This window comes from Strix aluco, chromosome 7 (genome assembly GCF_031877795.1).
Source record: "Strix aluco isolate bStrAlu1 chromosome 7, bStrAlu1.hap1, whole genome shotgun sequence".
NCBI classification, from domain to species: Eukaryota; Metazoa; Chordata; class Aves; order Strigiformes; family Strigidae; genus Strix; species Strix aluco.
Window position 1 is genome coordinate 20055580 of NC_133937.1, and position 15111 is coordinate 20070690.

General features: G+C 49.1%; 1 protein-coding gene across 4 annotated transcripts in view; it reads left to right on the plus strand.

The window, feature by feature from the left end:
• SEC31B (SEC31 homolog B, COPII coat complex component) overlaps window positions 1-12081 on the plus strand; it is a 37955-nt gene extending 25874 nt beyond the window's left edge. Inside the window, exons 19-27 of one of the 4 annotated variants that reach the window (XM_074830801.1) lie at window positions 189-377; window positions 1076-1289; window positions 1685-2011; window positions 3079-3183; window positions 6058-6113; window positions 7358-7504; window positions 7920-8036; window positions 9428-9499; window positions 10203-12081. In XM_074830801.1, the coding sequence (XP_074686902.1) occupies window positions 189-377; window positions 1076-1289; window positions 1685-2011; window positions 3079-3183; window positions 6058-6113; window positions 7358-7504; window positions 7920-8036; window positions 9428-9499; window positions 10203-10382 (1407 nt within the window). In that variant the 3' untranslated portion in view covers window positions 10383-12081. Of the gene's footprint in view, window positions 1-188; window positions 378-1075; window positions 1290-1684; window positions 2012-3078; window positions 3184-6057; window positions 6114-7357; window positions 7505-7919; window positions 8037-9427; window positions 9500-10202 lie in introns of those variants that run through there. The other 3 variants (XM_074830802.1, XM_074830803.1, XM_074830804.1) reach the window with 3 other exon arrangements.
• Window positions 12082-15111: the final 3030 nt, after the last annotated feature.

The window sequence follows — 15111 nt, forward strand, 5'->3', positions numbered from 1 at the left end:
CCTGGGAATATGACAGGTGATGTTCCAGGTTGTCACTTACAGTTTTGTTTTGTTTCGTTTTCCTGGTGGCTATTGGGGAAATGGTGTCTTTTGCAGTGTTTTGGGTTGGGGACTGCTTTGAATGCCTCCCCTAGGACTTTCCATCTGAGGCTTTCAAGGCACTTCTTCTAAAGCATAGTTTGTTTCAGCTTCTGATCGAACAGCTCCGAGACCGGCTTTTCCATGCTCAAGGAGAGAATGTGGGTGATCAGCAGCCACCTCCTTTTCCCTACACTCGTGTCAGTGTAGGTGTCATAAAACACACTTCTCCAGCAGCCAGGGGTGGTTCTACCCCTGAAGGAGCAGCCCACAAAACAGGACTGAGACATCCAGAGAAGGTAGGCCTTAAACTCAGGTGTTCATGGCTTGGGGAGAGGGAGGAAAGCTTACTGGGTTGTGGAAGGCATATGAAGCATTATGAGATGACACAGATTGCAGGCGTTGAGGAACTCATCAGTGGTGCCCTTCACTGGAGCAAACATAAGCTCTGTGATAATCCAGAAGTAGGCTGGCTGGCATCTTTTCACAAAGCCCTGTCCCACATGCAGTCACTGGAGGAGGCTGTTACAAGTGTAGTGATCCACTGAGATCTCATACTGAGGGAAAAGGGGGCTGTGGTTCACTCTCCTATGCCCATCTCACCCTCATCTCTCACTAAAATTAGTGTAGGATGGCTTAGTCTCAGTTCTTGCACAAGAAAACTGTTCAGGAAGTTTTGCTTCCAGCCTTTATTACTTCATTATTGTTCCTTCATTATTTCCTCTAGTTGTGCTTTCAGGAGGTCACTGTATGGGAACTGGCTCCTGAGGACTAATCCTTGTGAGAGCCAGAGAATAATCTGAAGAGTGTGGTGCCCAGCTTGTTGAACATGCTATGTGGTAGGAAAGGCCTTTGATCAAGTCCATCTGGGGCAGTGACAGCAGCAGCATCTTCTCTTGCCTGAGAAGTGACAGGGATAGAAAGTGTATCTGCTTGTGTGTGTATGCACATGATTGTGTGTTGGCCATTTGCAAGTTCTTTTTTTTTTTAATTGCAGCCCAGCTATCAGTCATCATTTTCCCCTTCAGCACCTTCTCAGCCTTCAGTGCCTTCCCTCTTCACGCCTCAGCCAGTGCCAGCGATGTCTATGACACCTCACCACATTGCCGCTCCCCAGGCTAGCATGGGACCTCAAACTAGTGTCTATTCTAGAGGGCCCCCATACCCACAGTACAACTTGGGCTTGGTTCCAGCAACCATTTCAGGGCCAGGTAAGCATTGTCTGATAGTCATGTCCATTCTCCAGGTTTTATTAGACTAAAGCCTTCAACATAGATGTCTGCTCTACTTTCTTCCTCATAGGCCTATTGTACTTGCAAAGAACCAGTCAGCTTTCTGAGAGGCCTCTCAGTGCTTCTGACACATCTAGTTCTAGCAACTGTTGCTGCACGTCCACTGATATTAAGTATATATAGGGGTGGAGAAGCCACAGCTAACTTTGTGGCAGAGTTTGACTGACGTAGCCTGGGTTACAGGGGATATGGCTGGCATGAATATTCTAGGGTATGGCTTGGAGAAGGGCAGACTTACTAGCATGAAGGAGAGCATCAGGAGTGGTTTGCACATGAAACAAGCGATGCTGATACATTCTTATTTTCATTTGTAGCTGTGTCACAGTCTCAGCCGTTTGGACCAGCAGGAGTCAGACCTGTTGGTCCTGCTCCCTTCCCTAGCCAGCCTTCTCTGCCAGGACAGTCCATGCCCATGACATCTCCTGGTGTTCCACCACCCGGACCTGCCCTCTTCCCTCCAGCCTCAGTCCCATCATCTCAGCTTCCTGCAGCTTGTCCTCTCCCTGTGGCAAGCCAGTCTCCTCTAGGTTTCTCTTCAGGACCTTTCAACTGCCCCATGAACATGGTTTACCCTCAGGGAGGTCCTGGAGCTCCATCTACTAAGTCCCTGCCAGCAGCCAGCATTCCTCCTCCTCCCACAGGTAAGTACTGCTTGTGTGACTTGTGTGTCCAGGATACTCCTGGATGCGATTTGCAGTACATAATGGATGTGGACCTTCTGAGGCCTGGTCTGTCACCATAAAGGCTGGATGTGGTGCTGAGGCTAACCTTACAGGCACATTGTGCTGAGTCTGGCTGTGGTGGTGAAACACAACAATGATGACAGTTTCATTCAGCCTGTTCAGCTACTCTGTCCCCCAGGTTGTGATTACAAGATGCTGTCTCTTCAGGTCCCCAGTGCACCCTGAGTAGCCATCCACTCCAGAGGCATCTGCTCTGACTGAAAGAGTGGTGGTTCCCAGGGAGTGCCTGGTGGAAGGCTTGCTGATCTTGCCCCTGCTTCTGTAACTTACACAAGTGCATTTAAAATGCTGGGAGAGCAGGGTGCTGCTTCTCTGTCCATGGGATACCCCTTGCTTAGCTTCAGGATAAAATTCCTCTGTCTGCTGTGCTCTAGTTCTCCACATTTTTTCCTGCTGCCATAAAGTGCTTGCCTGGGAATCACTTGTGGATTCTTCTGTGCAGTGCTCTAGACTTGGAGCCTTTCCCCTCTGGGTCTGTAGTTTGAATCCAGCCCAGCCTGCAAGTACTGTGAAGTCCTGGCTAGCATGATGAAGAAAAAGAGTGGTGTTGGACCTAGTTCCCAGTGGATGGGCATTCCCTCTTTCTATTTCCCACAACATCACCACATCTGGTGCTTGTTAATTCTTTGTTCACTGTCTTGGTGGACAGGTTTAGCCAGGCTGTGGAGACAACAAGGCTGACAGTCCTTAGGTTTTTGAGCAGATGCTCTCCAAGCCATGCATATTCTGGGAGTGAAGTGAGGCTTTGAGGTTTGCCTCCACCTGAAATCCCTTGCTGACCTGTGGTTAACCAAGGATAGCAAATCCCACTGTGTGAAGCCTGTGGCAGCTACACAGAAAGGCTCTAAGCTAAGGCTTGACAAATTCCTTCTGAAAAGCTATCGAGATAGTAGTCCAGGGACATTACACACTGAGTAAAAGCTGTTGGTGTTGATGACTCTCCCCCACCCTGCCTTGATTTTCAGGTTTCTTCCCTTGGCTAGATCCCCACGTGGATCATGCAGGTAGTACCCAGAGAAGCCTCCAGACCTGTGGGGGAGGCAATGTTGCTGCTTCCAGTGAAATGTGGGGTGTGTGCGCACGTTTTACTGTGTGTGCATGCATGCATGCTCATTGCTGTTTGTTGTTTCCTTGCATGCCTGGGGAACTATACAGCTGGTGTAGTGGACATACTTGTCCTGAGGACTAGTAAGTGACAGCTGGGAATGTTGGAAGTGAAATGAAAGTACGGTGCTCTTACTGATGAATTTGGGTACAGAAAGCAGGGACTGCAGCCTCTTCCTGGAGGAATTAGAGCATTCTCAAGTCTCTGTGTCCCTTCAGGCAGCTGCTGGGCCAGCAGGACAGGGAAGCAGCCCCTTTTCCTTTCTTAGTTCTCTAGGCAAAGAACAGGCCAGTGGTTGTAATTAATCTCTTGTTTTCTCCCTGTTACACTCCCAGCCTTATGCATGGCTTTACTTGCACCTTTCCCCAGGTGGTTTGGAAGAGGTGGGTCCCAGCATGAGCGGTGGTGGAGTAGAGCTTCCCAAGCAGAATATGGGGGCTCTATTTCAAGGGGAACTGGAAAGCCCTTTTGGTTTTAGTTACAGGGCAAGGTTTGACTTTGAATCTCAGTCCATCTGCTGGGGAGAATTTGGACTGTAGAGGTTTTCTGACTGATGCTTTGTACTGATTTCTCTTCTTGGGATTCATTGATGGTGGAGAGTAGGTATCTTCCAGTCTACATTGTCGGTGGGGTACGGCTCAATGTCTTAATGGACTGTCTCTGCACAGTGACTGCTGCTTGCGCCAAAGATCATCTGCCAGGCACAAAAGATTATCTAGGGAGTCTCAGCTTTATCTAGGAAATTCGAGTACTTGGTAGCCACTTACACCACCAAGCAAGCCTTGCTGTGTGGAGTGGGACTCTGGAAAGGGAGTTGTCCCTTCAGCAGAGAAACAAGACCCCAATGTTTCCCTGTTAAAGGAAAGATGATTTGATGGCAAGGATTTCAAGCACTTCCTCAGGCTGAAGATGCCTTGTGGGAATTCACTGCTGGGGAAGTTCCCTTCTGGCAGCATTTCCCCCCAGTTTTAATGGCAGCATATGGCATGCCCAGATCAGTAGTGCAAACTGGCTTCTTTGAGAGTGCTTTCTTGCCTGCTATTATTGTTCTGGTTTTGATGGATGCTTTTCTTTAGCCTGGAAAGGAGGGACTGTAATCCCACTCCCCTGGAAAGGGACTGTAAAATCACTCAATCTGACTGGCCAACCTTGCTTGCTTTGGAAATTCCTGAACATGATCTAAACAGCTCATGAACACATTCTCACTAGTGCAATGAAGAGACATCTCCACTTGTAGAAATCCCACGCTCCAAGGGAGCATCAGAGATGGAGTGAAGGACAGCAACATGTTGACTGATCTTCTTTCTGGCCAGGATAATCCCTGACTCCAGCCTCTGACAGTCTTGTTTTTTCTAGGACAGGCAGTGCTGGAGACTGCTGCCATGGGGCACTCCTTTCAGGGTTGGTGAGAAATCCTCTTTCACAAGTAGCATAGGCAAGATAGTTGGAGTTTCATCCCAGCAAAATGCAGCAGGATCCTGTTGTCTCATGTCTGATGATTGAGTGCCTGGCTTAAAGACTATAATTTAAATAGCTGTTTCCTGTGAGGATTCAAAGTGCCACTGGGTTGGAATAGTGCCAGGATCTGCTAGACCACAGACTCGGTGGGGGCCAGCAGAGTTCTAGGGCACAGAATCCCCAAGCTAGAAATAAGTGCCAACTTAATTAAACTACTGATCCAAACTCATCAGAGAGCGAGTCTTGAAATCATGGGAAAAGGGAGGGCAAAAAGAAGCTGCCAGAATTTTAATAATAAAGGTAATTAAAGTAATGAAGCACCTTTTGCGTCTTTCCCCTGTGATTTTTAAAGCTCAGTTCAGGATCAGTGGCTCATTAAGTGTGGCACTGAGCTCCAGCAATTCTGATGTTGGCCCTTAGAATTATGCCACTTTCTCACAGATTATTCCTGTCTCATGGGCTTGAGGTTATTAATACTGGGGTGGCAAAAGAAGCACTGGGGTTTTGTCTAGAGATGCAGGTACCCTTACAAGACAGCAGCAGACGAGGTGGTTGGAATTTGACCTTCGCAGAATGAAGTGTGGTCTCAAGTCTTTTGATGTCATGTTGTCTGATGGATTTTTAATTACCTGGAGTAAGGTTAGAGGCTAGGTACCACAGAATTGTCTGCTGAGACACTCCTCTTCTCCCAAGGCATTTACTGGTTAAGTCTATTCCCTTCTAGTTGGGAAGCCAGCAAATTTTGCTAAGCTTTGGTTCTAAACATGATTTTGGAAGGGGAAAATTTCAAGCCACCCGTAACTTTTCCCCACTTCATCACAGCAAACTGCATTGCTGTGAACTGCCACCGTGAGGCGCTCCTGGGAGCGCTGGTGAGAAGCCCTCTCACCTGTCATATAACACAGCCCTCACGGTGATACCGCAGCACTAAATTCTCTGTTTGGGGCACCCCAGGCGCTCCCTGAACCCTGATGTGCACACACGTGCAGGTCCCGACCAAGCTTCAGGCCTGACACTGAGGCTGACTTCTGCCACCTGTGCAGAATGTGGAAAGCTTCAGGTAGTTGTGAAAAAGTTTTCTGTGTGGGAGTGGGTGTGTGCCTGTTCAGTCTGAGCAGACATCACCTCATGAATCCTGTGCACATACTCAGATGCTAAGAATGTAATTAAGAAAGAGAAAGAGAAGGAAGAACAGTTCCTGGGCCCATGAGCTGGGCCTGAAATTCCTCGGTTGAAATGGTCTGAAAGTGCAATGATGGGGGAAATGAAGCCATGGGCCTTTTTGCTGAGGGAAGTTCTGAACCATGCAAGCAACCATGGATTGTTGCTTTGGCCACTTTCTCAAAGTCTGACATTTGTGTCTTGTTGTCTCTCCTGGCAGCTCAGGAATCTTGGACTGATCCCTCTGCTGTAAGAGGAGGCCTTCAAAAGAAAAAGGTAATCTTTCAGCTGCAATATGTGTTGGTTGTCTTTTAGTCGGAGAGCTCCATGCAACAGGTACATTCCTATAAATGCTCCCTGTCATAATTAGCAGGTCCCATTCCACGCTGGTCTGTCTACTTCTGCATTATGTGCATAGCTAGGACTGGAGTCTAAGTCATGTTGACCCTTTGCCATCCAAACTCACATGCTGTTCTCCAGGGTGGCTGTTTTGTAACAGAGTTATCATCTGTGATGCTGCATTCTCTGTCAGTAGTTCCCAGGCTGACTACAATCACTCGGTGCTAGAAATACGGATTTAATCTTATCCCGTTGCCCCCACACCTTTTTTGAGAGTGGCTGGGGAGGTCATGCTCACATCGCACCCAACAGCTGGGGGCAGCATTTCCCTTCAGCACAGTGAGACCCACCATGATTTTCCTCAGATGCTGATACCAACTGATAAGGCACTTCTGCTGAAAGAAGTTGGGACAGGTGTAGCTGTGAGCTGCCTGCCATGTTGGCCCTGCTGCTTTCTACCTTGTCATGACTGCACTGGAGGACCTGTGATCTGAGCTCTTCTGCAACAAATGCTCTCAGTACCGCATTTCTATCACTGCTGCCTGCTGGCAGGTGTGTTGAGAAGCTTCTTTGGCACCATTCCCACCCCCCACTCCTCTTCTTTAGCTTGGAACAGACTTCTCGCCCTTTTTCTGGCAGCATAGCTGGGAACCTGCTTCAGGCTGTGCTCACTACAACAGGATTAGCCTCTTGTTAAAGCCATCTCCTTTTGATCTAGCCCCGTCAGAGTGAATCTGTCCTGACTCTCTGGCTTAGCAGGGGCATGATGAAGTGTTTGCAAGAGGATTCTCCCCCCATGTCGTGGGATTTTCCCCAACACTTGCTCTGTTGGACACTTTACTGCTGCTAATCTCTACATTCAGGACTCGTGCCGTCGCAGAGCCAAGGCGGCTTTCTGAGGACCATTGCTTTCAGGGGCAACAGATCTGTTTGATTGAACAATTCCAGAGGAGTTTTGTGGCTGTCGCTTTGACTGTTCATCTAGGATGCAAGAGGAAGGGCCCCATGCTCTGAGTCAGGGGGCTGAAAGAACAGGGATGTGTTACACATCATCTTGAGAACTGGGCACTCTGCAAATTAGAAGGGGAGTTGAATTTGACTGCAGAGAGTGTAAACAACCCTCCTTACTTGGACTTGGTTTTCTTGATTATTTTTTTTCTTTTCTTTCTTTTTGCTGGCAGTTGCCTGAGAAATTTACTCCTCCAGCCCCCATCACAGCTCCAGTAATGAGCCTTCCCACTGAGCCGCAAGGGATCCATCCTCAGCTGTCCAGGTTGCAAGAATCTGGCCAGTCACCCCCAGGAGCACCCAAGGAAGGCAGCCTGCAGGTACCCAGGGAAATTGGGGCGTTTCCCAGCCACCAGCTCCTTGTCAAGTAGAAAAGCAACTCAGCTTTTGAGATTCTTATTACTTGGCAGCTGCAGGGCTTATGTTGCTCTCTAGCCCTTATAAGACATCTCTTCCTGAGTGTTAGAGCAATTGCCAGGGTGGAAAATGACACCTGAGTATGACTGGAAGAGAGGGAGGGAGGCCAGGCAGGCTGTCAGCCTGCTGGGAGTTGGGAATCCACAGAGGCCTGAAGCTATACCAGTCTGAAAATTATAATCTAACTCTGCTTCCAGATATTCTCTGGGTTTTCGAAGGGGTGAAATTCTTTCTGTTCATAGTTGCAGGAGTGGAATCTACCTGCTCCAGCCTTTCATGCTCCTGTTGCATTCATTCAGCTGCTTTTCTCTCTGTCAGTATCACCAGCTACCTGTGGAGAGGGTTGAGAGGAAGGAGGTGCCCCCTGAGCACCAGGCTCTGAAGGCCACATTTGAAGGGTTGGTGCAACGCTGCTCTGCTGTCGCCACTGATCCAGTAAGTCTTTCCCTCTCTGATCTTTGGCTTTTTTGCTCTCATAGATGTTTGGTTGGTGCTTCCTTCTTTTAGTTGGGAAAAGACAAGAAGAGTCTTGTCTCTATAAGCAAGTTAATCTCCATCTGCCTTCTTCCTTTAGGCTGTAGGTTTGTCCATCTCTTGGGAACTGAGATGCATTCTTTAGCATTTATCCACTGCTTCTAATTGCCTCTCTGGAGCTGTGGTTCTGTCCTGCTGGCTTTTTTCTCTGAGAAAAGTAGAAGAAACAATCTAGCTAATTCAACTTCCTTTTTCACCAGCTTGATCTGTAGATCGTTCCTGCAGAGCTGGTATTACCAGCTATCCTCCAAGCTTAGAGGGAAAGGCTGAGATATCCTAGCTGGAAGAGAAAGCCAGACAAGCTTTGTGTCCAAGTCACTATAATATCTCCACCTAGTTCGTGGAAGGCTGTTGGCATACATGTCACGTTGCGTGCATGTATCAGGTCAGACTGTCCGGAAGAAGAAAAGCAGTGTTTTCAGCATCATGTTAGGTTGCTAAGTCTTCCCAGAACTTGGGGGCACCATGAAGCCTTCCTACCTCTGCTTAGTGGGTGTTTGGATGAGCACTGAGCCCAAACTGCTATCCCAAAGTTAAACAACTTGTGTGTAGCAGCAGCTTCAGCATCTTTGCTCTGTGCTTTCTGAGAGTGCAATTTCTGGAAGATAACCTAAAGGTTCCCTCTATGGACAGAAAGGCCTCTAGGTTTGGGCTTAAACACTCTGCTTACATGGAGGTAGAATAGCTGGGTTGGTACAGCAGTGCAATGTGCCTGAGCTCCTAAGGCTGCCAGGCCTTCCCAGTGTTGCCCAGAGCCAGGCGTTTCTATCCATGGTATAACTTACCTGTGAGTGAATTATCCAAGGTGGGATTAATGGGGTCAGTCCCACCAGAGCTTCAGTACTCAGGCCTTTTCCTTGATGGTTACCTAGAGTGGGAAGGATATTCCCTCTTTTTCTCAAGGAGACTAGGAAGAAGCTGTTGCTTAGGTCAGCCATGGTGAGGCTGTCTGAATGCCCTGTAGGTCAGATAATAGATGTTTCTCGAGCTTTGGTAGTTACTCTGTCCTGTGGCCTGCAAGCACTGGCAGAAGGGAGGAACGCCTAGGCTAGGAGATGTGAAAACAGGCAAATCCAGCTTCCTGACTTGGGAAGAGAATGCGTGTGTGTATATGTGCACAGTGAGGACATGGCTGGCTTGTATCACAGTCCCTGGCTGGCAGAGGCTGAGATGCAGCTGAGTTGTAAGGTGCTGTGGGAAGAACAGAGGAGGGGATGGACTGAGAATGACTTGGTTCTGGGAGGGGTGGCTTTGAAGCTCGGGCAGAGCTAACAATACCTGTTTCACTTCAGAAAACCCGAAGGAAGCTGGAGGATGCATTGCAGCGGCTGGAATGTTTGTATGAGAAGCTCCGCGAGCAGACGGTAGGTAGATGCCACCGTTCCTTGTGGTCCAGCCGGGTTCCTGATCCCACCTTTGCACTGGGCTGTGGGCCTTGGTGTCTGTCCCAGTGTCAACAGCACATATCCTCTTGAGAAAGCTAGGAGAGTGCCAAACCTTATAATGCACCTTGAATCCAGCCAGCCTTATCTCTTCTTCCTTAACCTTATCCCAGACATAGTGTAAGGAAAATCTGGGGAGGTATTTGCAGGGTGCTTTTGCCCCCAGTGAGTATACTGGCATATAGACAGGTTCCAGATGGGAAGGGGCAATTGGGGATCGTTGTTACATGTGAACCTAGTGTAATCTCTGGCTTAGAAAACTCTGAAGCTGCTGATGCCAATTGCTGGAGGGATAGCTATCAAGGGAAGAATCCTTTTAACATATATTCTTTTCCTGAGTGTCCCTGAACAGAGGCAGGATTCTGTGCTAGATGGACTTTTGACCTCCTCGGATACATCAGATATTCAATTAACGCTGAAATGTCATTACTTAGGACCTGCATTCACTGTAACGCAGGCTGGGTATGTCATAGGCTGGGAAACTGAGGGAGGAAGCAGGCTGTCCTTCCTATGAGCAGGTTCTGTTTGGTGAGGATGAGGTGAACAGGAGGGAAGGGTGTGGAGGGAGACGGGGCCTGTGTTACAGTGCTGAGCATGCTGACTCATTTCTGCTCCCTCCCCACAGCTCTCTCCAACCATCCTCGTGGGTCTCCATGAAATTGCCCGCTGCGTTGAGGCTAGGAACTACCAACAGGGTCTCCTGGTTCACACCCAAGTGGTGAGCAGCAGCAGTTTCAGTGAGGTGTCTGGTTTCATGCCCATCCTGAAAGTCCTCATGACCATTGCTGGCAAGCTGAATGTGTAAAGTGTGGACCAGCTGGAACAGTGCACACTGAGAGCTGGTGGACTCCCTCACATGTTGATGTGCTGCAGGTTGTGGACTGTCCTTCTGACTCTAGAGAAATAAGTCCATGCCAGTGCCTGGAACTGTGCTGGGCCAGCACCCCTGGCCCCATCCACTCTCCAGACGCCCACTGGTGCCTGGGACTCCTGGAGACCGTTCTTTCTCTTTCTTCTTTCTTCTTAGTCTGAAGCCACTTCCCAGCCCAGGGATCTCAATTTCAGGCTGCCCAGGTTGCAGAGAGATCTTCTCTCTTCCCTGTATCCCCATTACAAAGGGGAAACTCCTTCCCTCCCAGGCTGATGTTGCTTTTTTTTTTTTTAAGGAGACAAACAGGGCTGGCACCTGCAGCGTCACCAGACAGAAGAGCCTCGGGATTTTATTCCCTGCTGCAGTGTAAACTGCCTGAGTGATAGCTGGGCTCCCTTGGGACCTAAGATGGGGTGTCCCTGCTCTGTTGGGCTGCAGTGAGGATCTCCTCTGGTTCCTCCTTTCTCTTCATTCTCATCCTTGACTCACCCTCTCACACCTCTGCACCCATATTCTGCTACAACTAGGGCTAACTACCAGCCTCCTCTGAGCTAGCTTTGGTTCTCTCTCTTCTTCACCCAGACCTCTTTTCATAATCGAGTGTCCTGTTTACCCTCTATCCCCCCTCCTTTATATCTTTTCCCCCATAAGCTGCAGGCTTGAGCCCTTTATGTTTCAGGCCTAGGGCTGATTCCCCCTTCCAACTCCTGGGACTCTCCCATTCAGGAATGCTAGCAGGTTGGACTGCTCTGTGTGCTTCTCCCCAGAGCTGGTCACATCCTGGTTTTGGGCTAAAAGCCACCCTCTCTGGCTCCTGGCCTTTTTCCCTTCCTTTGTGTTAACACCAGTGGGCAAAAGGCCAACTGTGCTATCTAAAGGCTTCCTACATCGGGCTTTTCAGACAGTCTAGGGGCTTTAAGAGCAGCAGGGATTGTTCAGGTCCCATAAAGAATCCCCTCGAGCTACTCTGACCAGCCCAAACTTGAGCAGGGGGAGACAGCTCACTGCTCCAAGTGTGGTGCATTCATTCTGCCTACAGTAACAGATACGTGCAAAGGTGGTTCTCAAAGGCCCCTTGGCACTATGGTGGTAGGAATGTGCTGCAGGAGGTGATGCTGTCAGGTCTCATGGATATGGCTGTGCTGAGGCTTTTCATCACTGTGGCATATCCTCTGGGGTAAAATAGATGAATGAAGCATATCTGTCCTGGGGAAGAAGTCTGGGAAGGCAGATGGGCTTTTAGGGCACATCTGTGTGTGTGTCTTTCCCTCTCTTCCTCCTTCCTTGCCTTCCTCTCTCTCACCCTCTTTCATGCTAACCAGGCAGCTTAATCCTTGGGCCCTAGCTGGGAGCAAGGCTTCTTCCTGACATTTGGCTGCAGCCAGCCCCTGCTTCCTCTGCTTGCTGCTTGAGTGATAATGCCATCGTGGGCCTGTGGTTCAGTGACTTATATGAATCAAACTGCTCTACCATGAGACTTAGGAGGGAAGAGAATCAGAGAAGGGAGGGAGAGGACATGTCTCATTCTCTCCTTTCCAGGTCAAAGTGCCTCCTTGTTGCTGCTGTGTTGTTTCTATTGCTGCGGTTTGATGCACTGATTACAGAACAGCAAAATAAAAGCTGTGTTTTGTGATTCTGCTAGCTTTTTTTCATAGGTTTGTGACCTCTGGCTACAGGGGACTTCCCTCAGTCTGCAGGGCCACCCAATGAGAGCTGAGTTCTCTGCTTTGGCGAGGTGGCAACTGAGAACAGTGTGGGGCAAACCAGATTCTGGGTTCTGCTGATGTGGGCAGCAACCATCCTGGAGTGGTGAGACCTCAGGCCTTACCCACTCCCTAAGGCTGCAGGGTCAGAGAACTGATCTTCTCCAGATCACCCGTCTCAGTTGTGACTATTCATCTGCATCAGACATAAGAAGCTCCCCAGGGTGGCTGAGGTTCTCTTGGGGAATCACAGCAGTGTTGGGGATTTTACTCTTGACATCAGAAGTTTGAAGTATGTCAGTAAGTAAAAAGAGAGCCCTTGATGAGATCCTCTTCTGTTGGAAATCAATGTTATACTACTGAAGCCATGTCACTTAAACTAGGATAAGGATCTGACCTGTGTGGAAATCAGATTTATACCACTGAATTGTGAGTTCTTACCATTAGTTAATAACTTCTGTATCTGTTGGCTGATTTCATTTAAGCTTTTACAGAGGTAAGCAGGCTGAAGTGAAACATTGGTATTGGGATAAAGTCAGGGGGGAAGCAAACTAGCTTCTGCAAAAAGACTGATGTAATCTCAAAAAAGTTTTGTTTTCTTTTTGCTGTCTAGCTAGTATATATGTACAGGCCAGCCAGTCAGCACCATGAAACTGAAAAATGCAGGACTCTATTACCTGACTTGTGGTTGGAGGACTTGGGAGGAAGTAAAGGTTGAGAAGAATTGTTTGGATGGGGAAGATTTGAAGGGCCGTTGCTGGGAAGGACCAGGGTTTATGAGAGTTCTGGGGTGTTATGGACACAGCACACGCATTCAGGGAAAACCAGCCTTTGTTAGTTCTGTGGCTGGCAGAGGCAAACACCAAGTATAAGGGAGTCTTGCAGAGCTTTTGCAGCCCAGTCTGGGAGCAGTTAGCAACCAGTCTGGCCTCCCAGCTGTCCCACATCAGAGAGATGAAAGCTGATTTTCAAAGGCAGCACTTGTGTTATGACCCCTTCTGATGCTGTACAAGTGAGCAGGTAGCCCCGGAGGCATACATTTGCTTAACGAGTATATAAGGAAAGTCCTAGCTTTCTGAGATCATTTAACAAGCTTGGTATGTCTGAGAGTCTGCCTTTCTGGATCCAGTTGTAGTACCCTGAGCAGTCCAGCCTCTCTCTTTCTTTAACTCAGGCCACTTGTATCATTGAGAAATAAGGATGGATTTTCCATGTATTTCTCAGATGCATTTGACTAGTTCTCTCCAGCATGCACAGCTCCCGCTACCCATGGACTCATGCAGAGACTGGCTGTTTATTCTGCCTTTGCTCTGAGTCCTTCCTGCTTGCCTCTTTGTCCCACTGTTGCTCAGTTTTGCTTCAGGTTTACCCCAGAGAGCACTGTCCCTAAAACTCTTTGTAGGGAAACCAGGCAGGGGGAAGTGAGATGCCCCACTGGAAAGCGCTCCTCCATTTATAGCACTGTCTCTGGTGGTTGGTAACAGCTTCTGGTCTACGGACAGTGGCTCCTTAGTGTTGCCTCCTCCCTTGTGGGCACATGCTACCACAGCATCCTTGCACTGCTTGACAGAGAAAGTGTTTTCTGTTGGGTGAGAAGGCCTTTGGGTTGACAAAGAATTAGGGGGGTGGTAGGAAAGGATCCCTGGGCATAGAGAACAGAGCTCTAATCCTGTTGCAGATAACATCATGTCTGCAGGCTAGGCTTGTGTGTGTTTGGGGGAGCTGGAGGGGCAGAGATTGTTAGGCAGTATTTGTTTGTAAAGCCACTTGCTCTGAAGATAATGCTTGCACTAACTTCTATTGAGTGAGCAGTGTGAGTCCCCACAAAGTCCTTTCCCAAAGTGTCTTTGAAGCCAAGAACCCATTGAAAGGAAGAAAGGCCAAGAGAGGGGATTAGTTTGTTCAGCAGCTGTGAATTTCAGTGGGAGGCTGATGAACTCCAAAGTCTTTGTTGAGATTTTTTTTGTAAGGAGCCCTGCTGGAGGGAGAGACCCACACGGGGCCGCGGCCTTAGACAAGAAGGAATCCGAAGCGGCAGGGAGCTGTAAACGGGCCACAAGGACTTTTCCCAAACACTTTTCGGAAAAGGTGTTGTGAAGAGAGCGGAGGGGGATTAGCATGTGAAATGACACTTTCCATTGACTCCACAGAGGGGAGGGGAAAAGGGCTGGCTGGCTGATTTATTAGCATTTTGTTCCCTTCTCTATTCTGCTCCCTCAGCAGCCCCCCTCCCCTTGCTCCCCTCCTCCCTGAGCCCTCTAAAGAGGTTTGGATTGGAAAAGGGAGCGGGGGGCTGCCTGTTTGTGTCATCTGGGCGAAGGTGACCACCTGGGAAGCTGAATGTAAATATTTCTCCTCTGAGGAATGCGCCTTCATTAAACCGAAATGAATACATGGAAGCATCCAATCCTGCTGCACAATGGCAGCAGGGCCTTTACTGCTAAGGGCTCCGTGCGCTGGGGAGGGGGGACCCCTCCGGCCCCGACCTGCTGCTGAGGTCAGCACATTTTGCAGCTGCAGTGTCGCCATTTTCTCCCAGAGAAAAGAAGCATGCGATGGTGGGTCTCACACTTGTAGTGCTTCTCTGCATGTCCCCATCACCAACAAGCATCACTGTGCCCAGCAGGCACATCCTGCGCTGTGCCACGGCCTTCATGGGGCAACTGTATGGGGCAATAGTGTCAGCAGGGGAAGGATGGGGTAGCACAGCCTGCCATGTGCTGAGGGGGGGGGGGGAAATGGGAAACAGCTTCCACATCTTCTCTTATGTTTCCAGCTGGCTGTGGAATGCAGGGCACAGAGGGGCGAAGGGGTAGAAGCTGTCCTCTCTGCCTTGCAGTGATCCTCAAGCCAGCCCGTGCTGCAGCTTTCCCTGCTGCGTGAGAGGCTTTTGCCACTTCTTTGCTTTGCTGCCCAAGGATGCATTCCCACCACAGAGAGATGGAGGAACTGCTGAAGGA